Source organism: Marmota marmota, unplaced genomic scaffold (assembly GCF_001458135.2).
Source record: "Marmota marmota marmota unplaced genomic scaffold, marMar, whole genome shotgun sequence".
Lineage (NCBI taxonomy): Eukaryota > Metazoa > Chordata > Mammalia > Rodentia > Sciuridae > Marmota > Marmota marmota.
In genome coordinates this window covers 990,284-1,016,387 of record NW_026000222.1, presented here as the reverse complement: position 1 = coordinate 1,016,387, position 26,104 = coordinate 990,284, and the positions used below count along the sequence as shown (strand labels likewise).

The following is a 26,104-nucleotide window of genomic DNA, read 5'->3' as shown; positions in this document are numbered from 1 at the left end:
GTGCAGGGGGTGGGACGCTTGGCCGGTCTCTAGGCCCACGGGCCCTTCTGTCCCTGTGCTGGGACCATCGAATCGCCCTAGCCAGGGCCCGAGGTGCCCGGTCAGCGCCTCGGCACCTTCCTAGGCCAGATGCCTGCCTCCCCCAGGTGCAGTGTCCTTCTACACCCCAAGTCGACAAAGTTAAAACAGGTTTTGTTCTTTATTATGAGCCTATTTCTTCGACATTTCCCAACTTTTACGATTTGTTTTGGCAGAACGGCACAGATGTGAGAACCCACTCATGGAAGGCGGCTCCCACCTGCCTTGAGACAGGTGGGCTCACAGCAGACAGAATCAGTGTGCTGAGCCCGGGCAGAGAGCCAAGGACACCGACACCCTCCACAGAAGAAGTGGCATGGGCGTCCAATGTGGGGTGGAGTGTCTGCCTCCTCCCTATCCCCCCTTGTCCACAGCCCTGTGGGGTGGTGTGGAGAGCACCCTAATAGCACTGAGGGGCTCAGAATCCAATCACACCACTGCCATCAATCCTTCATCACCGAGATGGAAACACGCAGGAGCATGGGAGGCAGCAATCACGCCTGTGGCCTCCTTCATAGCCAGCTGAGATGATGGGCTGCAGGGCCAGGTGGGTGAGGAGGAGCAATGAGGAGTGGACTCTAGAACCAGGTCTCTGGCAGGTGTCTGGCAGGCCCTGCTGCTGGCTGCAGATGCTGTCTGGCAGTGAGCGCTTGGCAGTTGGCAGAGGCCAGACACTTCCTGCTCTTGGGCACCTGCAGGGTCTGTGGAGATTCTGGGTTCAAGCAGGTGCTAATGGAGCCAGGAGCACTTCTCTGGGACAGACTCTGGAGGCCTCAGACACTTGCCTAACTTTTTGCAGCCTGGGGGTGCCCAGTTCTATGAAATGAAAATTCAAGAAAACATGGAGTTATTCCAGGCACTTTTGTCTTGGCTGCAGTGAGACGCTTGCCCCTGCCCAGGTTGAGTCTCACACCCACAGCTGGGCTGCAGTGGGGAGTCCATCTCCATCTCCACCTGGTCAGGCAAGATGCGGCCTTGCTGGGCATCACGGGAACCTGCAGCCTCGCTCTGAGGGGGAGTGGCTGGGGCAGGGCTGGTGAACATCAAGGCAAGTGTCAGCGGCCAGGGTGAGGCCAGCACGAGGCTAGCTGTGGGCAGGGGACACCAGACACCTGCCCATGTCCTGGGCAGTGCTTCCAGGTGGAAGAAGGAAGTGGAGGACCACCCCAGCTCGGTGTTGGGAAAGGAAGGCATCTCTCCGGGAGGGAGCTGGGGTACAGACTGGAGTGCCCCTAAGGTTCCCCTAGGAGGAGGCTTCTTGTGGGGAGACTGAGGGCAGCCTGGTTTGCTATGGTCTGAATCAGAGCATTTGATGTTTCTCCCCGATGGCATAAGGCACTCAGTGAGCCCTTAGCAGGATGGTTGGAGTAGGGGGCTGTTCCCAACCTTTGCAGGACAGAAGTGGCAGGTGTGTGTGAGTGTCTAGACTCAGGGTCGGGGTTATGCTTCTCAAGGCTGCTGCTGTGTGTCCTGTGGGCAGTGGGACAGGTCCCTCTTCAGGGGCTGTGAGAAGCTGCATGGGGACTGATCTTAGAGACTGAGGGGGTGCCACTGAGCCCCGCACACAGTGTGGCCTGGGATTTGAGGAGCAGAGCTATGTGGGAGGCCCTGGAGAAGGCAGGGCACTAGCGACCCCTGAAGCTCCATGGTAGCACTCACCATGGAAATGGAAGCGGGGCCTTCCCCGAGTCTCGCCTAGGGGGTGTCCTGGACCCTAGCACCCCTTCTCCTGCACTGAAGAGCCTGGATGCAGCTAGCTGCAGCAGTTCTCCCAGCGCCCAGGAGATGGCAGCAGCACACTGGCCAAGTGCCGCCCACTTCCCTGGCCCTTCGCCCGTCAGGAAGCCCACCATGGCCTCTGCACAGTTGGAAGGTAGCTGCTCTCTGGAGACAGCTTGATCCTGCAGAACAGTCACAGAAGCAGCAATGCCCGACCAGAGGGCACTGGGCCCCTGGGGCCAAAAACAGCGGGCCTGAAACAGGGACCTCCCAGCTCCACAGCCGACAGAGGCCCAAACACCAGTAGCACGGGTGTCCCTTTGAAGGAAGGGCCCAAAAGTCCCATGAGAGACTCAGCCATGGACACAGATGAGGCCACCCACTGGCCCCGACTAACTGAGGAACCTCTGCCCATCCCAGTCTCCAGTAAGCCCTTAGCAGGGTGGCTGGCCCCCTGGCCCTGGACAAGGACATTCACCAAGGAGGGTGCTCCTCTGCGCTGCCTCCCTGCTGCCCAGAATGATTTCTCTGGGTGTTGAGTCCATCTAGTCAAGCTGAGCCCCAGGCACACTTCAGGGGAGTGGAAGTGCCCCTGAAAGGCCAAGCCCGCACCTGGGGCTCAGAGGCTGCACTGTCTGACCTGGAAGGGCCCTAAATCAGGCCTTTGTCCTGCACAGGAGGAAGGAGGTCTGACAAGCTTGGTCTTCTCTGGAGCAGCCCCAGGGCTCAGCTGGCATGACCAGTGGGCACGGGAGCCTGGGTGTGGCCAGGTGAGCAGAGGGCTGGCTCTGGGGCTTCCAGGAGACCCTGTGGCTCTGCTGCTTTTGTCACACAAGGTGTGGCCACTGGAACTCCAGTCTGAAGGGGACTGCAGGGGTCCCCCATGGGGTCAAGGTCCCTCCTAGCTGCTACCTGCTTCTGCTATGCTGGGAGGAGGGCACCCCCCGGGGCTGTGCACACCCTGCCCCCATGGCCCTGAGCACAGCCCTGGGCTGTTTCTCCGTACTTAGGCCTCCTTCTTGCTCCCCTTGGTAACATCAGTCTGGGCCTCACATCTACTGTCCTTAACCATTACCATGAGGCTGTCACAACGCCCCTTACGACCTGAGTGGAGGTCTACTCCCTCTGGGGATCCCTGTGGGACCTCCAACCTGGGGACAGCCCCCCATGTGACTCATGGGCATGGTGCCTGGTCCCTCCTGTGCTAGGGGTTGGACAGCTGGCTTGCCTGGCCCTGCCATGCTCAGCTCAGCAGGAGAAAGGCATGGTGGACCCTGGGGCCTGCTGCCTCCCTGAGACAGTGTCCTTGGGTCCCCTGAGGGTTCTAGCTCATCCTCCACCTGCAGAGCAGCAGGAGGGCAGTTTCCAACTACAGCCCTGTTCCCTCAGGTAGGGTGGCGACTCTGCTCCATTGTCCAGGTGATACCTGGTGCACCTGTGGCCCTTCCGTGAGGCAATGGGCTCTAGAACACACTACAACCCAAGATGGCTGTGTGCCAGGGTGCTGATGCTCTGATGCAGGCCGTGGTTGGCCCTGGGTTCAGGGCGGGTAGCTGCAGCCCAGGTGCAGTGACGGGTCCAGCAAGGACAGTCCACTCACCATGACTGCCTGGTTGCACACATTGAGCTGGGGCTGTCCGGGGACCAAGGCCTCCCGGTGCTGCTGGACAGCTGGGGTGATTCTGCCAAGGGCATCCTGGTACTCAGCACTGCCAAAGCTGGAGATGAGAAAGCCCAGGGTCACTGAGAGGTTCACTGGCAGCATCTGGGGCTGGTCCGCTCCAGGGCTCCTGGCTGGTGCTCAGGAAGGCCCACAGCTGTTCTAGGAGGGAGAGGGCCGGGAGGGGCTGGGTCTGGGAAGCCTCAGTCTCTGAGCTGGTCACCAGAGATGGGCAGGCTGAGGATAGCAGCCAGTGGTCAGTGTGGGCTATGGCCTCTGGACTGCTGACTTGGCCTCTCTGGACAGGTGGCCTGTGCCAGTCTCCTGAGTCCTGGTGGGGAGGCTCTCTGGGGACCTGAAGCTCTTGGTGTCAGGACATCCACAATACAACTCACAAATGGGGCCCGGAGTTGGGGTAGTGGGCTAGAGCCTGCGAGGGCAGAGGTGGGGAGAGGCCAGGGAGAGAAGGTGGCCCCACCCAGGAGGCATCAAGGGTGCTCTGGGAGGGCCGCACTCCGGGGTGCTCCAGAGGAGCCCGCTCAGGCGCCTGGGTGTGGCCTTGCCTTGGGCTGGGTTGGCAAGCATTTTCTCGGCCGGTGCCCTGGTCCTGACTCACCTGAGCGGGTACCTCTCCCCAGGGTCTCGTCCCAGGTGGAACATCAGGGGCAGCTTTGTGTGCTCTTCTTGGGTGTGAGTTGTGACTCCTGAGACGTTCTGCCCAGGACAGAAGTCGATGCCCTGTGGGGAGCCGGAGGGAGTGTGGGTGCCTCAGGAAGCCCTGCCTGCACTGCCCTGCTCCTGGCTCTCCAGAACACAGTCCACGGTCATGCGGGGCAAAGGTTGTGAAGCCTGGGGCAGACGCTGTCTGGCAGCCTGCCTCTGTGCCTCCCTCCATGATCCCGTCCCTGTGGAGGACAGGTCTTAAACACGTTAGTCAACCTCACGTTCTTCCTTTTTTGGTACCAAGGATTGAACTCAGGGGCACTTCACTAATCACACCCCAGGCCTATTTTGTGTCTCATTAGAGACAGGGTCTCACTGAGTTGCTGAGGCTGGCTTTGAACTCATGATCCTCCTGCCTCAGCCTCCGGAGCCACTGGAATTACAGTGTGCGCCACGGTGCCCAGCTTTGATTTCTTTCTAAAGTACTGGGGATTGAGCCCAGGACGCTCCACCACTGAGCTGAACCCCCTAGTCCTCTTCCTTATTTTATTTTGAGACAGGTTCTTGCTAAGTTGCCGAGGCTGGCCTTGAATTCTTGACCCTCCTGCCTCAGCTCCTGGGTTGCTGGGATCACAGGCGTGGGCCTCTACACCTGACCAGCCTGACATCTTGGCTGCTGCCAGCTTTATGGAGAAGTTCTCCTTCCAAACCCCTGTGCGTCTAGGAGGAGAGGTGGCCTCTGGTGGGAGACCAAGTCAGGGTGAAGGGTCACCAGATGTCCCAGAGCCAAGAGACCACAGACCCAGGGCAGATGCTGAAGTGGAGGGGCAAGGACATCAGAACCATGACCACAGGTGGGCCCAGGGACTGGGGGCCTGGAGGCCACCCAGGTGGGCCCGGGGACTGGGGGCCTGGAGGCCACCAGGTGAACCTGGGTTTGATTGTCTCCACATCCTGTTGATGACCTGGGCAGCCTCCCACTGGGTATTCTCAGACACTCTGGCCTTCTCCAGGGGCTGGAGGTCAGTGGTGGAGCTGGTAGGCACAGGCTCTCTGGCCAGGCTGACCTGCTGGTGTGTGGCTCATGGGCCCTGGGTGTCCCCCTCCAGCCTGCACACCACAGCACAGCCAGCTCCCACCTGTCTGCCCCTGGGAACTGCCAGGCAGGGCCCCTGACACTGGGCACCTACTGGAGCCATGGGCTCAGTGTGCTCCTGCTCTGAGCAGAAGAAGCAAAGCGCCACTGACCCCGGCGCCCGCAGGAGTGCCAGGAAATGAAAGGGGCACCGAGTGGACAGCTGTGGGCTGAGCAGAAGCCCTGCCAGGAGCCCAGCCTGGGCTTCTCCCCATGCAGACAGCTCCAGGCCACCAGATGGTATGGCGTGGGCTCTGTCCGTGGAAGTTGCTCCACACCTTTCTGGAGGTAGCCCCACCCCCATTCTGGTGTTTTTTTTTTTTTTTTGGCACTGGGGATCCAACCCAGGGGAGCCACACCCTTGAGCCACACCTGCAGCCCTTTTACTCATATTTTGGACAGTCTCGCTAAGAGGCTGAGGCTATCCTTGAACTTGTGATCCTCTTGCCTCAGCCTCTCAGTTGCTTAGATTACAGGTGTACAGGTGTGGACCACCTAGATGCCCCATCCCCTCTGAATATCAGCCTGGCAGAAGCCCAGCTGGGCCTTAGGACTGTGTGCTAGGGAAGCCAGGGGACAGACCAGCCACCCTGTTCCCAGGCTGTAGGGCAGGGGCCTTTCTCCTACGTCTGAACCACCCAGACTCTCGAGGAGCTAACGACAGGGACCCCGGAGAAAGCTAGGGGGGACATAGGGGTCCTCTGGGAAACGTAGAGGGAGCCCCCATCTCTGGGGGTCCTGCTCCCTCCCTCAAGGGCACTGTTAAGCATTTCTTAGCCACTTGGCCAGGTGTGGCCTCTGGGGCCCAAGGGAAATGGGGCAGGTGCCTTTGGGGCACCAGTTTTTGCTTAGGGCCTGGTGGGGCAAGGCCAGTGCTTAGGACACCCCTGAGCACTGGTGAATCCTGACCTGAAGGAAGAGCAGGGGCTAGGGCCATGCAGGAGGCGGGCAAGGCAGCATGGGAGGGGCCAGCAGACCAGCAAGGGCCTGGGACACTGTCCTGGGCCGCCCAAGTGTCCACAGGAGGCACTTGTGTCCTGGGCTGGACAGCAGTCCCACCAGCAGCTCCAAGTGCACCTTCCATGTTGCACGCCTACCTGCCGGCCTCCTGCCCAGCCCGACTTCTGAGCCAGGAGCTGGCCACGCGGACCCCAGCTGGCTCCGAGTGTTGTAGCACTCAGACTGTGCACTGGCTTAACTCGGCTGCCTTCCCAATTAAGGAAAATTAGCAAGGTCTCCAAGTATCTAATGACCTTGGGGGGCTGGGGGCTGGAGGAGGCAGGACCAGCCAGTGGCCAGAGGGCAGGCCCTGGGGTGGCTGCAGTGGGTAAAGGAGGCAGTAGGAGCCCAGAGCCTGAACGTGTGGCATTTCACCCCGACTCTGGGCTGGCACCCTGGTGAGACACCCACAGCTCTATTCCCTGGGCCTGGCCAGGCCACTCTGTCACCTTGTCTGGGAGGGAGTGAAAAGGAGCTCATGTGCACGGCAGGATGTTGAGGCCCATGGGGCCATCTGATGTGGGCCTGGGCTGTGCCTGCTCTGAAGGCCTCCTGTGAAGGGCAGGGCACCTGTAAGGATGTGGCAAGGCCTGAGGGTCTCTGCAGAACACCTGTAGCCCTGAGCACCCTCTGGGCATCCTGCCAACATGCATGGCAGAAAGAGGCATCCCCAGTACCTAATCCTCGGCCACCACAGAGGTCTGCGCAAGGTCCTCCTGAGCGTGTCAGGGGCCACAGGGCCACCTCCCACCTCGCCAGCCTCAACAGCGGCTCAGAAGTGGGTAGAAGTCTTTCAAGTGTTGCCCCCTTTCTGGGCCCTGCACCCTGAGCCCTGTACCTGTTTAAACTCCTCCCAGGAGTTGGTCCAAGTCCAGAAGTGGGCCTTGTACAGGCCAAGAGTGACCGCCATCAGTGTATTGCCACGGTAATAGAACATCGGCCTGTGGGTGGGAGGGTAAGGATCACCACTGGGTCCCAGCATGGGCTCCTGGCAGGGTGAGCAGTGAGCTAGCCACACCTCCAAGCCAGGCCCAGCTGACAATCTAGAGATGACCACACTGAGATCAGACCGTGCACCGGAGGAAGGGCAGGCTGAGGTGCTCAGTGACAGAGGCTTAGTGCACACAGACAGGCACGAGGCCTGGGCACACTCCTCCCGTTCTGGGACCTCCAGCCCTTGTGGGGCAAAGGCAGGCCAGCATGGGAGGTAAGGGTGGCAGCAAAGGGCCCATCCTGGCGCAGAGGACCAGGAGAAGTGCAGGTGTGAAGCCGGGGCATCGGCCCCTCTCTCCTCGATGTAAGCGAGCTACTTGTTCAGGTTTCAAAAGGAATTAAGGAATTTTAATATTTTATTTTTTTAGTTTTCGGCGGACACAACATCTTTGTTTGTATGTGGTGCTGAGGATATGTATGAGGTGGCCGCACGCATTCCAGGCGAGAGCGCTACGGCTTGAGCCACATCCCCAGCCCCAGGAATTAAGGAATTTTAAAGGAAAAGAACATAAGGAATTTGGGGGAAAAAAAAAAAAAGCAAGCTCCTCCCAAGCCTCCCCAAAGCAGAGGCCCCACAGCGAGCTCGGCGCAGGCTCCAGGCCTGTGAGGTGCCAGCTTCTCAGGCTCACACCCCGGGAGCCAGCTGTCTGCAGCTGGGCACACAGGCTGGAGTCTGGGGGAGCTGGCGGCTGAGCCGAGTGCCCTCCTCCCACACAAGGGACTGTGGTGGTGGTCACAGTGACTGGGCTGAAGGTAGGCACAAAGCACCTCCATCTCGCCTTTGAGGAGCTTCTGAGAGCCTGGGCCTCCCTGTGCCCTGAGCCCTAGGGGCCTTGCTCCACCCGGAGGCCCCAGGTCCTCTGGCCAGGAGCTCCCAGCCTCCCGTTGGCCTTCAGCTACAGCAGAGGCTGACAGTGTGGATGAGGAGGCTCGGCAGGGGGAAGGCTGTTTGTCCATCACCAACCTGTCCATCAGCTGGCCCTGCAGAATGGCAGGAAGGAGGTCGAGGCCGTCGACAGCCCTGTCACGGGGCGGCTTCAGGCCTGCGAGGGACAGGCTGGTGGAGAAAAGGTCCATGATGCTGCCCAGCTGGTGGCTCACCTGAAATGGACATAGCAGTCACTTGTGGGCACCTCTGCCCTGGCCAGAGGGTGGCTGGATCTGGAGATGTACTCAAGTGCTCATGGGCCACCCCCGCACACAGGGTCAGGTCAAGCTCAGTCGCGGGCCTGGGGGCAGCAGACAGGACCCAGATCATATGTCTGACCTTGGAGCCAGGGCTGGACAGGGACAGGAAAACAGCCAGAGCTGGGAATGGACACAGGGGGTCCACTTAGGCCCGGCTGTCCTGAGACAAATGGTGGCATTTCACACTGGACACCTGCAGCCACAGTGAACTCTACAAATCCAGGCGGGCTGTAGTTGGGAACAGGCCCCAGAAATACTGCAGAGGACAGCGAGGGCAGCCAGGGCTGACGTGGGCAAGGCACATGGGCAGTGCTCAGGGCCAGAACCCACCGGTGCACCTCTGTAGATAAATAAGCTGGACTCTGTGGGCAGCAGAGTGACTGGTCCCTGGCCAGACCCTGAAACACCAAGGGCAGGACCATCAGTGACCAGCAGTGACCACAACTCTGCCTCATCAGGCCGGCTCGGATCCTTCACCGGATGCCGAGTCCACAGCGACGCTGCGCTTGTGCTGGGGATGGGAGGCAGGCTCCTCTCTGGTCCTGCCCTCTGCGACCTGGGGTGCAGAGTGGGGTGGGCACCACCCTGGACTGCACGACTGTGGTCAGCTGAGCAGGCATCAGCCCACTGAAGGCCAGGGCCTCAGCCTTGGCGGTGCTGCCCTCACCTGGCCCCACTCAGCTGAGCCAGAGCCGTGGCCTTAGCTGGGCAAGGAGCCTCTGAACGCAGGGACACCCTCCACAGGAGGAGCCTCGTGGCAGCTGTCGGGGCCCCGCTCCGCACAGGCAGGAACGTGATTCAGAGGCCTTCTGGTCACTGCAGGGGAAGCAGGAGCCTCCCGACTGGTGCCCCCTCCAGGTCCCTTACTACTCTCCGGGTTTTCATATTTTTCAAGGACAGGGGAAAAAATGGGGGACAAGAGACAAAAGAGAGACCTTCACCGTCTCCAAACAACAGAGGTGGCTGCTCCTGGCTGGGGTGGTGGGAGTGGGTCTGGCGCCCTCCACCAGCGTGGGCAGCCCTGTGGAGGACGGAGGCTGAAGGAAGGCTGAGGAGGCTGTGGCCCAGCAGGAGGCCTGCAGGCTGCTCCCAGAGCCCCAGCCTCCACTCTGAACCAAAGGCCGCGGCAGCAGCAGTGGAGCGCCACGCAGGTGATGCTGGGTGGACGGACACCTGGTGTCAAAATCTGTCACCACAGCACACAGGCCTGGGTCCCCGTCTAACTCAATTTCAGTTTGTGCCCATGGAAATGGCAGAGAAGAGGCGGACACCGAGCTCTGCAAGGTGTTCTGGTCTCCTTCAGGGCCCAAGGCGATTCCAAACCTGGGCTTCCAGCTGGGTAGGAGGGCGGTGGGAGGGAATGCCCGAGCCCACTGGATGGGAACAGATGGGCAGGTATCTGGGCACAGGGGCAGCCCATCTCGCCTTCCCAGATGTGTCTTAGCAGGGCAGTACTGGGCTGGACGTGTGCAGCAGTGCTGGGACCCGGCTCCTCACCAGCGAGCAGGGCTGCTGCAGCCTGTCCTGGCCCTCGCGCCTCTCCCACTCCCTCAGAAGGCAAGAACGCTGCCCGTCACTCCCTCGGCCACACAAGGCCTAGAAGTGATGACCCTGGGGCAGAATCCGTCCAGCTGCAGCCCAGTGCCTCTTGCACAGCAAGTAGGATGATGGACGTGGCCCTCTGTGTGCATAGATATAACCTGCTGGCCACACGTATCCCACCCAGCAATGTGGTCACTGCCACGGCCACTTCTGCCCTTCAAGGGAGCTGGTAAGTTGACAGGGAGCCTGCAGCTGCCTGCAGTAAACCTGGAGGTCCTGATGACTTGGAGTGACCTGGAGGTCTTGGGCAGAGGGTCCTGAGGGGCAGAGCCCAGCGGGGTTTAGAGACCAGGCACATGGGGAAGGTGCCACCCCAGCCCCACATGCTGCTGGGGACACACGGGGACTGTCCCATGCATGGTGGGCAGGATGCCTGGGGGCTGCTCCCAGCTCTGAGAGGCTGGTACGTGACTTGCTTTCTTGAAGCTTTGCCTCCTAATGTGTGTGGTAGGGCACAGTGTGGTGGGCAGGAGGACAGCTCCAGGGACGCCGTGTCCCAGTCCCTGCCCCCTGTGCACGTGGCCTCATGTCCACACATCAGCTGACCCGGATAGGAGAGATGGCCCTGGTTATCTGCACAGGCCCAGGGAGGCCACAGAGAGCCACGGTAGGAATGGGAACCCACATGGCCCTAGGGGCTGGGGCAGCTGGGGGCCTCCAGAGCAGCCGGCCCTACAAACTGGCTCAGTCACAGTGGGATCCCAACTCCTGAACCAAGGGGCTAGGGGTGCTGTCCAGGCTCAAGTGCCTAGAAGCTTCTGCAGCTTGAGAACATCACACCTCCAGGCCACTGTCCCCAGAGTGGGTGGACGCTGTGCCTGGCATGAAGGCAGGCCAGGATGGGGATGCGGCAGGACACACCCCTGTCTGCACCCCACAGACGGACATCAGGGGTGCCCTGGCAGGGTGCTGCTCCCTGAGAGCGTGTCCACAGGACACCGGCCTTGGGGATCCTGTGGCCCAGTGAGCTTCACAGACCAGGCCCCACGTGTCCGCTCCAGAGTTCGCAGTGCCACCAGCGCAGCAGAACACCGTTCACCCAGGACTGCCACAGGACTAGGCCCAGAAGTGTCCTCCCCACCACTGGCACCCACACCCCGTAAGATCCTGTGGGTGACAGTGACTTACCTGGCCTGCAGGGATGTGCCCGGGCCACCACGCGATCGCAGGCACCCTCATCCCACCTTCAAATGTGGTCTGCTTCCCACACAGAAAGGGGCCATTACTGCCACCTGGGGAGAAAGCCACCACCATCAGGGACATGGGCATGGCACTCTTGGTAGCACTGCCCGTGCTGGCTCCTGTTCTGCAGTGTAGTCACCGAGACCCATCATGGAGAGAGAACCAGGCCAAGGAGGTCAGCTCTAAGCACAGGGTTGGGAGGCCTCAAACGGCTCCAATCGGGCAGCTGCCTAAGATGCTTCGGCTGCAGGTGTCCAGAGACCTGCTCTGACGAGGAGCCACTGCTGGCCTGGCCAGCAGTCAACAAGGCTGACTCTTCAGGCAGAGCTGGAAAACACTGCCCACGGAGCAGGTTGCTGGGCACAGAGGCCTCTGCTTACGTTAGGTGCTGGGGTCTGCAGGCTCCCTGTGGTCTGGGCAAAGCCCCTCTGGTCCTGACAGTGGGCAGGGTGGGCCAGGGGTATTTCCCACCAGCCAGAGGGAGTGGCAGCAGGTGGTCCTGCATCGTAGCTCTTGGGATGCTGCTACAGTCTCTCCCTGGTCCTAGGGGTGTGTGGGGTCTGGCACAGGGACAAGCGCTGTCCTTGCCACCAGAGCATATGCTGCTAGAGTGGCCAGTGACCAACATCCCATTTCCCTCCCTCAGAGTGCCCGAACAGGAGCTGGACCGTAGCCCTCCCTGTGGGCAGTGTGCAGCTGCTGACCCTGAACTCTGCTGGGAGGAGCCGGGCCCCACGCCTCTCTCTGGGACGCCGCCTGCACAGAAGGGGCCTGCCTGAGAGCCAAGCCCACTCAGCTGTGGGCTGTGCTGGTTCCTGCCACTTGAAACCAGAAAGCCCGCTGTCTTCCCTCCACCCTCCAGTGTGCACCCCAGAGGAGACGTCCAGGGCTGAGTGGGGACAGGTGAGTGGGGAGGGCGAGCACAAAAGGCCAGTCCTTGAGGACCCTGGCGCTGGTGGAGCCCCTCGCTGTCTCATGGGTGACTGGCCCAGGCCACGCACCGCGACCTCCGCCACGCTCGCCTGCACGCCGGCCATTGCCCGGGCTGCCCGGGGCCTTCTCTAGGAGGCATGCAACGTCTCCTGAGAACAGGTCCTCCCCCACCACTTCCTGCCACCTCTCCTCAGCAAGGCCAAACTGATCAACACTTTGGCTGGCCCCGGGCAGGAAGGGCCACCTCCACCCTGCTCAGAGGCTCCCGACCACGCAGGGGAGTCCCTTCACGCTCCACCGGGAGCAGGCTGGTGGCCTCTGACGTGTGCGCCGTGAGCCGCACGGGCCGGTTCCTTGGGCGGCCAGGAGGACAGGCACCAGCACTCGCCTTGCTCGGGAGCAGAAACGAGGGCAGCGCCATTATCCGAGGTGAAGAAGACGAAGGTGCTCTCCCCGAGGCGCAGCTCCCGCAGCAGCCTCAGGATCCTCCCAACACTGGCATCGACCTCGCGAACGGCGTCCCCATACCTGTGGAGAGCAGGCAGCGTGTCAGGCGGCAGGACGCAGTGTGGCGTGAGCAGGGGGGCCTCTGAGGAGGTGCCCACGGAGCAGAAGGGGGAGGCTCAAGTCAGGTGGCCTGTCACGGGGGAGCCAGCCTCCGCCCACCAGCCCCGAGCTGGCCAGTGCCCAGCAACGGGGATGCTCTGGGTTTTCTGAGCGCCGGTCCCGAGGCAATCTAGCACCCTGAAGCCCCCCCCCCCCCCGGGGTCTGGGTTCCCTGAGGGACTTACCGCCCTCGCCTGCTGGTACCCAAGAAAGATCTGGAGGCATAGACAGGCGCGTGGGTGGCGTCGATGGCCCAGTAGAGGAAGAACGGGCGTTGCCTGGCCTGCTGCCTCCTGATGAAATCCAGGGCCTCCTGTGGGGAGACGGCTCGTCCTCCTCTGCCCGCAGCCCCGCGGCCTGTCCTGCCCAACCCGGCTCCTCACCTCTAAGTAGATCTGGGTGAGGTTGGCCTCCCCAGTCTTCAGGTTGATTGGAAATTCTTCATAAAATCTGAAAACAATACGGCCCCAGACAGAAGTCAGGGTTTAGCCCAGACCCCTTCTCTCTGAGGCCACCTATAGCCATGGCCTTGTTCAGAAGAAGGTGGAAATGTCCCAGTTGTGCAACAAATCCAGCTGGAGGCTTGCACTGCCCTGGACACTTCTCCTGGCCCCACTGACCCTGCCCAGGATGCAGCAGGGCAGAGCAGAGGCCGCGGGGCGGGAAAGCGCCAGCCAGGGCTTCTTTACGGTGGTGAAGATGGCGGGACATCGACTGTGGTGGTCTCACAGCTCTGGGCACCCCTGCACACCCACTGCAGGCCTGGTGAACATTACGGGGTGAGAGTCACGAACCAGCAAAGCTGCACTTTAAAAAAGCCAATGGGTGTTCCAGCTCTGGTCCGTGATCCGTAAGAAAAGTTAAACTAACAAGAAAGACAAGGGCCCCTGACCAGGTGCTGCCGGGAGGAGCTGCCCTACACCGGGCCTGAGCTCCGGAGGGCTCCTCCCTGGGGACTCCCATCCCCCCACTTCTGCTGCGCTCACAGACAAGGGTCGACCCATCCTTTCCCCTGCGTGCCCACTGTCTAGACGCCACAGCCGACTGCTGGGTCCTGCAAGCACCCTGTGGGACGGGCATTGGACTCACAGTGGCCCGGGTGTGAGTCTCAGGAGACTCTGGCTGCGCAGATGCAGCATGGGCCAGCGGGTGGCTCAAGAACCATCATCCTGCTCTGGGGGCAGCTACAGAGGCCAAGGGAGGACTGCTAGGCACCCCGTCAGCAGGGCAGGGCTGGGAGGGAAAAGGAGAGACTGCTTTACCTGCCGACCATCTCCCAGTCCCTATACACAGGGATGTTGGGCCTGGCCCTGTTGTCATAAGGTCCAAAGTGACAGTTGGGGGATCCAAACCACTCATCAAATCCGTGCTTCAGGGGGTGGAACTGGGGCCTATGACCCAGATGCCTAGGAACAGGAACCAGCACTTCAGGGCCCTGCCGGATACCCTCTGGGCAGCAGCCTACCTCACCTTCGCCCATAAGCCACCCCAACACCCAGTGTGCTGAGCCCTGGGCATACCAAGACAGACAGACCAGGACAGCACCCAGGGAGCCCTGGAAACCACCCTCCCTTTCCAACAGAGTGCTGCCACACCACAGAGCACATGGGCACAGCCAAGGGTGTCCACCGGAGGCTCAGTGGAGGCTGGGTGACCGACCCAGGGTGCTGTGGGGAGCTCTGAAGCAGAACTGTCCCAACCGACTCGAGACCTGAGCACCCATCTCCGCTGTCTCCAGGTTCCCTGGGCTTCTCCTGCCCTGAGCTCTCAGGAATGTTCCCAGAGCTGCACACAGAGCGCCAGTGTCCCTCCTCAGGGCTGCAGTCCAGCAGGGCCTCGCTATCTCTGAACACCGCGTGTCTCTTCTCCAGCTAAGGGAAGGCAGAGCCAGAAAGCGTGCTACTGCTCATGTCCCCAGGCCCTGGATGTAACGTGCCACAGTGGTCACAGGAGGATGTGCAAAAGCCACTGAGGCTCCTGTACCCTGAGAAGGGCTGGCACTCTAGGCCCTCACACCCTTTTCACTTTTGGGGGGCACCTAATCTCACTCCCCCGTCTCCAGCTCCTACGGTCAGTGGGCCAGTGGCCTCACAGGTGCTGGGCAAGGCCATCAGCCCTGGAAAGAACAGCTCCCGCCTGGTCTTCAGAACAGGTGTCGGAGAGGTGGCTCCCGTGCTGGCTCCTGACCACTGCAGGTCCAGTGGGGGCTGCCCGTTGGCTTGCCTTCCGCCCCTGCACCAAGGGAAGCCTTCTGCAGCTACTGCTCTGAAACCCCAGGCAGAAGAGTCCTTTTCCAATCTGCACCCGGGACAGTCCCTGGTGGAGGCAGCTCCTGACCACTATCATTGGTCATTCGGTGGGCAGGGTCATGGGGGCTGTGGGGAAGGCTGGGCTGGAGGACCAGGGAGGACAGGCTGGCACAGGCTGGCTGCTTTCCCAGGACGGTGGCCTGGCTGGCACGGCCGCCCTCTGGAGCAGGTCACTGGCCTTGTGTGCCCCACCTTCTCCCCTCCATGGTACACCTGTACCACCTGTGACTTCATGGACCTTGAGCTGTAGCCTGGGCCGTGTCCTCTGTGTCTCATGTGCTTGTGGGCCCCCTGCTGTGACAGCCTGTCCTTTCTGAACACTGCTGGGCACGTGGCTGCCCATGTCCACATCTGTCAGCACAAAGGCCTCAGCTTTGAGGGTCATGCTATAGTCCTGCTCGGACGCAGATGCAAATGACAATGGTCAGGTGTGGACCAACAGGAGAGCCGGAACAGGGTGCTGTGGCGCCTGGGTGTGTGTCCCAGCCCCACTAGCCTGTGTGTGCAGCCTCTGCAGGGTTCCAGCCTGGTCAGCCCCAAGGACTTGGTCAGGCAGACAATATCCAGATCCTTGGTGCTGAGGTCCAGATGAAGGACTTCAGGTTGGTCCTGGCCACAGCCCACAATATCCCCTCAGCCCTGCAATGAGGCCTGCTGGGGCAGGACCCCCTCACTGAGAAATCTCTGCACAATCGCCCCCAGGCCTCCTGCAGCCCACCCTTGTGCGGCCTCCCACCCCACTGGCCTGTTGCCCACTGCGCCCATGTCCCAAGTCAGAGCACAGCTACTTCTCTGGTCCTGTTGCCTCCTCCACTGCCTGGCCACCTCTCCGGCCAGCTCCATGGAGATGCTCTCCCTGTTCCACTCCTGCTGCCCTGGGTCAGGGATGGTGAACGGACGGCTTTGCACCAGGGCGGAGCTGCCAGGCCAGGCACGGAGTATGCTGGTCACTGCAGGGGCTCGTCACTCTGAGGCCACCGCTGGCTCTTCCTCTCGTTGGTGCAGCCCTCAAGGCCTGGCCTCTGCGTTGGCTCCCTGGGCCCTCCCTGCACCTGCTCAGGGACTGCAGGCAACAAGGGGCCCTGTCCTCCCCGAGAGGACCTGGTCCTTGTGTACCCACCCAGCTCTGCTCTGCCACCAGTCCTGGCTGTGGCCCAGCTCAACAGGCTGGCTTCCCTGTTGCCAGACGGTGCTCTTCGGTGGCCTCTGATGGGACGCATTTTCTGGCCTCAGCAGACTCCACATCCCCATGACCATGACCATCCCCAGAGAAGAGTCCCCAAGGGAGCTCATGAGAGGGCCCCAGGCAGCAGAGGAGCAGCCTCCCAAGGGAAGGGGGTCTGTGGGCTGCAGCGTGGGGAAGGGCCCCCAGGACTCTTTCACACCTGAATGTCCCCAGGGAGCAAAGGAGGTAAACATTTCCTGTGCTTGAAACAGGACCTGGTGTAGCAACGCGAGCTTCCATGACGTCCTAGGTTCCCTCCTGCTGGCTCGGGCCCCGCCTCACCCACCACAAGCCTGTGTGTGCCACTGTGAGGCTTCCTTTAGTGACCAGGCTTTGGCAGGAGGTCCCGCAGGAGCAGAGGTGGCAGAGCATGGTGGGAGGCGACAGGGGCTGAGACGTGTTGTGGGGCCATGTGCCCGCTCACTCACGGAGTCAGACACCATGAGGTGGCTCTGCAGGGCTGGTGTCCCAGTCTCAGGCCTAAACTGAGATGCTACCAGCACATCAGAGCAATAGCCCTGGGGACCACACCAGCTTTTAACAGCACCTGTGGGCAATCTAAGAGGCCCCAGGAGTCAGGGTTCCCAGGCCCCTTGTTTGGGATAGCGTGAGCAGGGCCGCGCAGGGCAGACGCCGGGCGTATCTGGGACTCACCACTTGCCCACGATCTTGCTGGTGTAGCCGGCTTCCTTCAGGAGCTCAGGCAGCAGGAGCTCAGAGTCGGGGATGCCGCCCACTACCTCCTGGGGCGTGTAGGCTGGAGGGCAGTGGTGTGTGTGGGCAGGGAGTCCCAGGGGTCTCACCCACCCCTAACAGACCTGCACAGTGGCCTGTCAGGACCGACAGGCAGAGGCACACCCAGCGCCATGGCCTGGGTGGGACGGAGGCCACTGCCCCAGGCCTGTCTCCCACTCCTCTGCCTTCCCAGCTGGGACACCCCCCTGCCCGCAGGCCGCACATGTGTCATTCCTATACTCCCTTCTTCTTCAGGGCCCACTGAGATCCCGTTTAGTCTTTGAGGTGTCCTGGAGAACCCACCCAAGCTCTGGGTAATTTCCAGAACATTCCCTGCTGTGACCTGGGTCCCCAGCCTCCGCAGGTCTCTGTGGGTGCAGGGCTGACTGCCAGAGTGGTGCAGGAACCCTGGACAGAGGGACGTGCCCCCTCTGTAGCCATGCAGTGTCCCAGGGAGCATAAGGGGGTGGAAGGAGGGGTGCTGGGCAGGGGTGGGGTGCCCCAGCCTCAGCTCTGTCCTGGTGGGGTCAGTACAAAGAAGCAGGCCTGGCTAGGCAGGGCCTGTGCAAGGCTCTGTGTTGGGGACCAGGTGCCACCTTGCCTAACAACGGCTTTTGGTGGAAGGGCCAGAATCTGTCTTAAAGCAACTTTAGTGCAGAAGCAAGGTGTCTGGTCCTGGGCAGTTTGTGCTGCTCTGCAGAACTAAGGCCACAGGTGCCAAGGGCCAACCAATGCCCCCCTGCCTGGTGTCTGATTCTGGCCCTCAGCCTCCCATGCCTGAAGGCCCGGGACACCAGCCTTCCCCTGTAGGGCACCCTGGAGGGGCACGGGAGCCATACCATTCCGGGCGTGTGCATTGGTGGTATAGAAGCCGTTGCGGATGGGCAGCCGTCCTGTGAGCAGGGCTGCCCTGGCTACACGGAGGTGATAAAAACAGGTGGTGAGAACAGCTCTACGGTGTGTCCTGCTGAGCAGCTCCCACTAGCACACCTGGTACACTGTCCAGCAACCCTGCCAGCCTCTGTGTGTCCTGGGGTATGGGCATAACAGCCTGCTGATAGGCAGAGGTGGAACCTTGGGCCCGCAGCTCAGCTCTGTCTCCACGGCTGTTGCCTGGCTCTCTCAGCTCCAGGACGGCCACCAGGCTGCCTCCCCACAGGGACCATCACCAGGTGCTGACCCCTTGCTCCCCATAGCCCTTCAAGGTCAGAGTTCTGTATCTGCCTCCCCAGCAGGAGTGGGTCTCTGCAGGGAGAAGGCACAGCTGCACTGCCTCCCACCTGCGTCTCATACCCGTGAGTGGGAGGCACCCAGAGGGCTCTCATGGCCCTGCCCTGGATGAGGCCACCTTGGCGCTGGGAGACAACAACAGCTGCCAGGGCTGGACGTCAACTTTGAAGGCCCTGGACAGTCCCCAAGCCCACAGACAGCCTCTGGAGGCTCAGTGCCCCCTGCTCCTAGCACCTTGGAAGAGAAGGCACTGCCCAGAAGTCCGGGCCTCAGGGCTGGAAGGAGGGGAGGGGCTGGGCTCTGTGGCCCCATCCCTGGGCCAGGAGCCTGCAGACTTACATGGCGAGCACAGAGGGTTGGCAGAGTAGAAGTTTGGGAAAAGCATCCCTTCTGCAGCCATCTGGTCCAAATTTGGAGTCTCTCTGGAAGGTTCTCCGTACACCCCCAGGTCGCCCCACCCCATCTGCGTGGAAGAACAGAGATGCGGAATGAACCCCTTTTGCAGGTGGCACTTCCATCACCGGGGGAGTGTGTGTCTTGGGCCTCCTTCCCCCTAGCAAAGCTCGTGCCGAACACCAGCGGCCTGGGCACAGGCGGCACCGCTGTAGGGGCAACCGGGCTTCACAGGCTTTCAGCTCCCTTTCTGCCTGGCCCTCACTTGGGGAAGGTGTAGACATGTCTGCTTCCCTGGACTGACGCGGACCTCTATGCCCCTGGGAAACTGGCAGCTACAGGCCCATGCCCTCCGTCACATGAGCTGCCAAACTCGCACACGCCCACTGTCGTCACAGAGCCGCCACACCAACTCAGATCTCGAACCCAGGGGCAAAGTTTCCCCACAAGCTAAGCTAGTGTCGTCAACCCTGCTTGTCCATTGGTCATGGATGGACACATGGTTGTTCCCCCTTCTGGCTGTTTGGATGCACTGTGTGGACACTTGTGCCCAGCCTGTGTGTGGTCACAGGTCTCCAGGCCTGACGTGTACCAGGACTGGGGCTGCCGGGTCATGAGGGGTGCTGCTGCAGCAGGCAGCGCCCTCTCTCCTGTCAAGGGTGCAAAAGACTGAAGACTGTCCGTGTTCCAGAGGAGTGAAGCCACCACAACCAGGCAGTGGCCTCTGCTGCCTTGGCCCACCTTCCCGTGGAACGTCGAGGCTTTAGAAAGTGTGCTGGATGTCTTCCTGGCTGCGTGGCCCTGACGAAGGCAGAGGACGTGCTCCCCAGCTGAAGGTGCGTGGAAGGCCTCAGCGTGCATGGGGGCTGGAGGCTCCGCTCAGGACCTCTGTTCCAGGAGACTTTGGTGGCGAAGGCACTGGCCTCTGACTGCAGCTTCTTCCGGAACCGCAGGTTTTTTCTTAATCCTATCTTGCAAACCCAGAGGAGACCTGGGAGGCGGGAGGGTGCTTCCTCACTCCTGGGAGCACTCTGCAGGGCCGACGGCAGCCCTAAGGCTTCAGACCTCCGAGTTCCCGCATTCATCCATCCAGCCCGCCCACATGTCCTAGACTCTGACCACACAGGGCTGGGCGCCTCTGGATGGGTGAGGGGCTGTAAGCTGTACCCCATTCTGGCCCCAACCCCTGCAGGGAGGGTGTGGTCCTTTGGCAGGTCACGTGGTCAGCAGGGGAGTGGACCTTTCCAGGTGCAGTACCAAGCTGTGGGATACCCCCTTTCTTGGAACAGCATCTGCTCAGATGGAAGGGGTGGCACAGATGACTGACCAGGAGATGGAGCCTCGGGCAGCCAGTCCACAGTGGGTCCCTCGGGACTCTCAACCAGATACAAGCTCATTCTCCGATGGTGCAGGCCTGGGGCTGGGAGGTCAGCCAGGTCATCCTGCAGCAGGCCAGAGTCTCGATACCCAGTTACAGGTTCAACACCAACCTGACAGGCAGTGGTGTGCAGATGGGGAGGATGTGTGGAGAAGGCGGAAAGGGAGGCTGGGGCTTCAGGGGACAGAGCAGCACCCTGTGCTGCCGGAGCCTGCACCCCCTCAGCAGCTGCCGTGTCGGGCCTGCTGTTTCACTTGCCAGAACCCTGCCCCTTCTGGCTGCACCCCCCTCTCCCTCGAAGTGTTGTCTGGTCTGGTGGACCAGCCTCCCTTTCTAGGAGTGGGCTCTGGGTTCCAGCTGGACAGGTCAGCACAGGCCCCTTCCCCAGTGTGCTTGGCTTGGGCTGTGATGGTGGGACTACTGGGTACAGCCACTGTCTCACCAGGTCTCTGACTGAGGGACGGGGGAACCTGGTGTGACCTGGGCCATCATGGGGCCATCACAGGGCCACTCTGGGGCCAGCTCAGAGACAGCAGAGGATGGGAGAGTGGAGACGGGATCCCACCTGCCTGAAGCCAGGGTGAGTTGGTCAGGTTAGTTAGGAGAGCCAGGGAGTTGCCATTTTCTGCTTAGATCACTTTGTTTCCTGTCATTTTGGCATAAAAAAGTCCTTGAGTTCTTTGTCAGTCTTTTTTTTTAAATATTTTTTTTTAGTTGTAGATGGACGTAATACCTTTATTTTGTTTATTTGTTTATGTGGTGCTGGGGATCGAACCCAGGGCTTCACACATGCCAGGCAAGCACTCCACCACTGAGCCACAACCCCAGCACCCCACCCCCCAGCTGTCAGTCTTTCTGATGCGTCTGCACTAACCAGAATAGAAGGATGGAAATCCTCCAGAGCTCTTTGGATTTCTGCTGCCAAAGAACCCCCAAACCACAAGAAGAACCTGTAGGAAAGAGCCCCTGGGCACAGCAGGGGCCATCCTGCCCCAGCCCTAGGGAACCCAGACAGGCGCGTGGGGGTGGTGCTCAAACTCCCTGAGATGCTGGTCACACTCCACCACCCAAAACTTGCCTGCTCCAAAACAGCCCTGTAGAAATCACACTGTGAGCCCATGTGTGATTTTACACTCTCTAGCCACAGCAGAACAGCATATAGATGAAATGAAGATTAACACCATATTTTACATAACGCCAAACGCCATCATTTCAACAGATCTTTGATGTGAAAAGTTAGTATTGAACTCCGAGAGGACACGCGACTTTTCCACACCCTGTCATCCTGGAAAGGAAAGACACACAGAGCAGAAAGACTAAGCCCTACCCCTACACCCCTAGAGTTAGTTCCTCCAAAAGAGACCACACAGCTACCCTTGAGAGGGACTCAAACTTTGGAAAGACTGAACACTGCAACGGAAACTGCTTCTCAGACTGTGGAGCTGCTCATGACTAAGTAAAGCCTGCTGTGGAAAGCTGTCAGTGACCTTAACCAGCTTGACCTGACTGTGGTGACCTCTGGAGGAGGATTGTGGATGGGTATATTTTCAGGCATATATGAGGGCCATTGACTTTTTGTAATAGATAACTAGTACTTTAATAATCATAAAATGTGATATTTATATTGTTTTTCTCATACCAAGTCTCTGAAATCCAAGTGTATCTCACTCATATGCCACTTCTCAGTTCCCACCAGCCACAACTGGCGGACACCTGGTATGGCTGGGGATCACTGTGCTACTCAGCACAGGATAGGTGGGAAAGCTCTCTTGGAGCTCTCTGCCGGCCTGCAGCCCGTGGGAACTGATAGGTGCCCAGATGGCCTCAACTGTCCTGAACTGGATGAGGTCTTTGCCCACTGGGTGCTCCCAGGACAGCCAGGTCCACCCGACGGGAGAGCAGACTGAAGTCCAAGCCTAGGAGAGTGGGAGCTAAGCTTCCACGTGACCCGTGTCTCCGGGTCACTCAGTGACACCGGGTTCCTCGGATAAGTGCCCCGGGGAACCGAGCTGCCCTAGGCAGGGCGCCCAGGAGAGGGACCTCGGGGATACTCCCCCTCCTACTCTCCGCGCCGGACCTCTGGCCAGATGCTGGAAGCCCCGGCGCGGGTCGCGGTGAAATGGGGCGGCGGGCGGCTGCGCAGGGCCAAGCGCCGCGGCTTCCGGGCGGAGTCCGCCCCGCGCCCACCCCGCGCCCGCACTCACGTCGTCCATGAGCAGCACCAGGATGTTGGGGGGCTGCCGAGCGCCGGCGGCCGCGATCCCCGCGGTGCTCAGCACCAGCAGCGCCGCCACCCCTTCGTCGCCGCGGCAACCGCCCTCATAACAACCGAACCGGGCGCCGCAGGGCCCAACCTGCCGGGAGAAACTGGGAAGAGGCCCGCGCCCCTTCCGGCCCAGCCGCGGGGCGGGGTGAGTGACGGGGCGAGGGGCGGGGCCCGCGCGGCGGCGTGCGGGGTGGGCGGGGCCACAGCCGCCGGGACCCCGCCCAGACGGGAGCTGAGTGACGGAAGGGCGCGGGGCCCACTCGGCGGAGCGCGGGGTGGGCGGGGCCACAGCCGCCGGGACCCCGCCCGGTCAACTGCCGAGGGACGGGCGGGACCTGGCCGGCGATCACGTGATCCGCGCAGGGCCTCCCAAGATGGCGGTGTGCATCGCGGTGATCGCCAAGGAGGTGCGTGCCGCGGTTGGCGGAGAGCGGCCCCCGCCCCGGCCCGCGCCCCCTCCGGCCTGACTTGTCCGCCCCCCGGCGCCCGCCGAGCCGCGGCCGGGCCGCCCGGAGTTGTGCGGTCCTCCTCCCGCAGCCTCTCCCCGCTTCCCGCTTTCCGATCCAGCCGCCGCTCCCCAGTCTGTTAGAGACAAAGCGGGTTCTGTGGCGCCTGTGTCGAAAAGCTGTCCCCGGCTCCCGGCGGCGTGGCGTGGCGTCCCCCTCCCTTGCCACCTGCCCCTCCTCTCCCACCGAGCCTGTCCGCCGCCCCACGCGGCCCTGCGCGCTCACCTTGGCCGCGGCCCTTGCAGCCCGCTGGCCGCGCGTTTCCTCCGGAAAGCTCTGTCTGAAGGCTTAGGAGCTCAGGGCGACTTAGGTGCTCCTGCTTCCTGGCCCTTCTTCTTGAGACTGGCTTCGGAGGTGGCAGGGACGTGGCCTCTCCAGGCTCTTGGCCAGCTTCCCTCTGAGCACACGCCACAGCTTAGCAGTGCTTAATAGGTGCTCCTACTTAGGGTGGCCTTACATCATTCATCAAAGTACATTTAATCTTTCTGTAAACTCATGGTGAAGTCCAGTGTTTCTTGTTGAGCCATTATGTGTCAGGGACTATTTTCTGATCTATTGATCAGTTACCAGACAGGTATCAGTCGGTGTGAGCATATTTATTGTTCACCAGATGTCTACATTACCTTATGCTGGGCAAGTGTGAATTGTGGTCTGTGGGAGCCCAGGAAAGGTGCTTGTCTCTGAGGTCAGGCCGGCAGCAGTGCCGAGCTGAGGAGGCTGAGCCAAGTCTCCAAGGGCTTAGTGACAGGGCTCCTGTCCTTGCATGGTGTGGTAAAAACAGCTGGCATTCATGGTGCCATACTGGGAAGGCTCCACAGAGTGGAAGGTGGCCAGGGCACAGTGAACCACAGGTGAGTGACCCACCCAGGTGACAGGGCCAGTTGTCAGGGGGCACTCAAGCCCCTTTTTATGGGTCCTTTCTGCCCACCCTTATGCTGTCCCTCTGCATAAACTGCTTGGATTAGGTCAGGCCCCTGAAGACATACCCACAACAGTGTGGAGAATTAAGCTGTGGATTTTAGAGTGAGAGCACATCTCCTAGGGGGGTTGGCAGGCCACAAGGCCACTCTCAGGGTGCCCTTTGGCACTAGTCAGAGCTGGCACAGGCTGGGTGGGTGCCTGCCCTTTCAGTTGCCACTGTCCTTTCTTGCAGAATTACCCCCTGTACATCCGCAGCACCCCCATGGAGAGTGAACTGAAGTTCCACTACATGGTGCACACCTCCCTGGATGTGGTAGATGAGAAGATCTCCACCATGGGGAAGGCCCTGGTGGACCAGAGGGAGCTCTACCTGGGCCTGCTGTACCCAACAGAGGACTACAAGGTGTATCTTTTAGGATGCTGTCATCTCAGGGTGTGCTTTGGGAAACACTTGAAAAAAAAAAGTGAGAGTTTCAGTTATCCAAGGAGATTGAGGGGCCTGAAGCTAACGAAGTCTTCCTTTGAATCTCCTTTTAATTGAAGATGCATTTGGGAAATGCTGGACTTGCACTTCTGGAAGACGGGGAAGACTGGGGGGCGGGTTTCCTTGCCCTGTACCAGCAGGTGTGTCTTCTGTGCTCTGCAGGGGCTGCCACCTTAGAGCAACAGTGATTTCATTGTTAGGTCCTGCCTCACGCACCACTGGATGCTCTTGACCTTAGGATAAGGTTGAGACCTCGGAGTTCAGAGAGAGCCCCTCAGGCGGTAATGCAGCTTGTGTACACCAGCATTGGCCTGGAAGCCGTGTGTTACACTATGATATGACCTCTGGGGCAGCGGTGGGGGATTCACCTTATCTATTTGCAGTTGGCTTCCTGGGCCCAGTATTGCTTTATAAAGAGGGTTAGGCATCCCCAGTGTCCAGAAGGACTTGGGTCTGTGAATTGGTGGGGTTATGTGCCTCCAACAGTCACCTTGGCATTCCAGGTGTGCAGTTTCCCACCTGCATTGTGCTGCAGGACCATCCTGGCCTGGGCACTTCCTGTGACTCAGGGTGTCTGGCTCCTCCAAGCAAGGATACCCAGAGGTCCCTTAGCTCATAGGCGCTTTTTAAAAGTGTTTATTTATTTATTTTTGTGGTGCTGGGGATCGAACCCAGGGCCTTGTGCATGTGAGGCAAGCACTCCACCAACTGAGCTGTAGCTCCAGCCTGGCTCTTGGTGTGGGGCTGGGCCAGTTGCTGTCATGCATCCCGTGTTAGAGCATGTTCCCTGACTCACTGTGCAGATACGGCTACGTGACCAACTCCAAGGTGAAGTTTGTCATGGTGGTGGATTCCTCCAACACAGCCCTTCGAGACAACGAAATCCGCAGTGTAGGTGCAGGGCTCTGAGGCCACGCCTGGGGGGTCGTCTTGTATTCTCTTTCTCACTGAGTTGAAATCCTGGGAAGCCACAGGTCTGGCAGTGCCATGTGTATGTTGGGTCTTGTTTCAGATGTTCCGGAAGCTGCATAACTCCTACACAGATGTGATGTGCAACCCCTTCTACAACCCTGGGGACCGCATCCAGTCCAGGTGGGCCGTGCTTTCCAGTCTCCTCTCTGTACAAGGCCTGCCTTGCTGAAAAGGCCAGCCTTGGAAGGTCAGGAGCCCTGTGCCCCCGAGGTCCACTTAAAGCAGCAAAACCCTGATCTCTGAACCAGCTCTGACAGATCTCCAGGTACAGAGCAGATGGAAGGAGGGGGCAGAACTTGCCCATTTGGTTTCCCAAGTGAGCCCCCAATTACCTGAGGCCCTCGGGGGAGTTAAGCAAAGGCCCAAGCTTATAGACACCTGTTCAGGGAGAAGATCTGCTGTGTCTTCTCCTGAACTGCTTTTCACGTTGAGCTGGGATGGTCAGGAACCTGGATCACGGGTTTTGCAGGTTGCTCTCACATGGACAGACCTGGGGCAGGGTGGTGCAGTGGTGTAGAGCACCTGCCTGGCATGCATGAGGCCCAGGTTCAACCCCCAGTGCCACAGACAAGTAGAGCAACAAGTGAAAATACTCAAGGCTTGAATGAACTTCAGGAAGGCACTCCATCGAGGAGCGCAGGGTTCGTGAGCTCACACTCCAGACCTGCTTCCCAGAATCCCTTGTTCCAGAAAGTTCCCAAGAGGCCCTTCTCTCAGCCTCGACCCTGTGTGTCAGGTCCTCCTAGGTCCCAGGTGAGAGCAGGCAGGTGTTCCTGGGCTCCACAGGGCAGGGCCAGCACTGTTGTCGTCACTGCTGCCTGCCCACCTGGCTCCCTCCCTGACCCGTCTGCGACCTTTGGACCTCCATGCTGTGAGGACCGACCGCCAGGGAGGGCTGTGGGCAGCTGTGGTCTCATTCCTGGTGTA

At 60.5% G+C, this 26,104-nt stretch overlaps 2 protein-coding genes across 5 annotated transcripts; one reads left to right on the top strand and one right to left on the bottom strand.

Annotated features, from left to right (window-relative positions):
- Nucleotides 1-180: 180 nt before the first annotated feature.
- Galns (galactosamine (N-acetyl)-6-sulfatase) lies at nucleotides 181-22,366 on the bottom strand. Its single transcript, XM_015495954.2, is given in 15 exon segments — nucleotides 181-894; nucleotides 3,398-3,515; nucleotides 4,074-4,195; nucleotides 7,093-7,195; nucleotides 8,212-8,348; nucleotides 11,166-11,269; nucleotides 12,541-12,680; nucleotides 12,944-13,071; nucleotides 13,142-13,208; nucleotides 14,021-14,164; nucleotides 16,947-17,049; nucleotides 17,867-17,941; nucleotides 18,597-18,720; nucleotides 22,233-22,315; nucleotides 22,318-22,366. Coding segments are annotated over 15 exon segments (1,569 nt in total). The 5' UTR covers nucleotides 22,352-22,366; the 3' UTR covers nucleotides 181-807.
- Nucleotides 22,309-26,104, top strand: Trappc2l (trafficking protein particle complex subunit 2L). 4 transcript variants are annotated; one of them, XM_048792632.1, is made up of 5 exons: nucleotides 22,309-22,439; nucleotides 23,954-24,124; nucleotides 24,444-24,560; nucleotides 25,009-25,096; nucleotides 25,218-26,104. In XM_048792632.1, the coding sequence occupies exons 2-5, from the start codon at nucleotides 23,984-23,986 to the stop codon at nucleotides 25,235-25,237; spliced, it is 366 nt and encodes a 121-aa protein (XP_048648589.1). In that variant the 5' UTR covers nucleotides 22,309-22,439; nucleotides 23,954-23,983; the 3' UTR covers nucleotides 25,238-26,104. The 4 variants fall into 4 exon arrangements, with proteins under 4 accessions (XP_048648589.1, XP_048648590.1, XP_048648591.1 ...); XM_048792634.1 differs by lacking the exon at nucleotides 22,309-22,439 and adding an exon at nucleotides 22,527-22,701 and having other exon boundaries at nucleotides 25,218-26,097; XM_048792633.1 differs by lacking the exon at nucleotides 24,444-24,560 and having other exon boundaries at nucleotides 23,954-24,126; nucleotides 25,218-26,081.

Excerpts from the sequence above, each read along its gene's own strand:
- Trappc2l (XM_048792634.1), top strand. The coding sequence starts at position 22,669 with ATGGCGGTGTGCATCGCGGTGATCGCCAAGGAG. Across the intron at positions 22,702-23,953 it reads TCGCGGTGATCGCCAAGGAG|AATTACCCCCTGTACATCCG; the intron begins GTGCGTGCCGCG and ends CCTTTCTTGCAG. Across the intron at positions 24,561-25,008 it reads ATATGACCTCTGGGGCAGCG|ATACGGCTACGTGACCAACT; the intron begins GTGGGGGATTCA and ends CTCACTGTGCAG.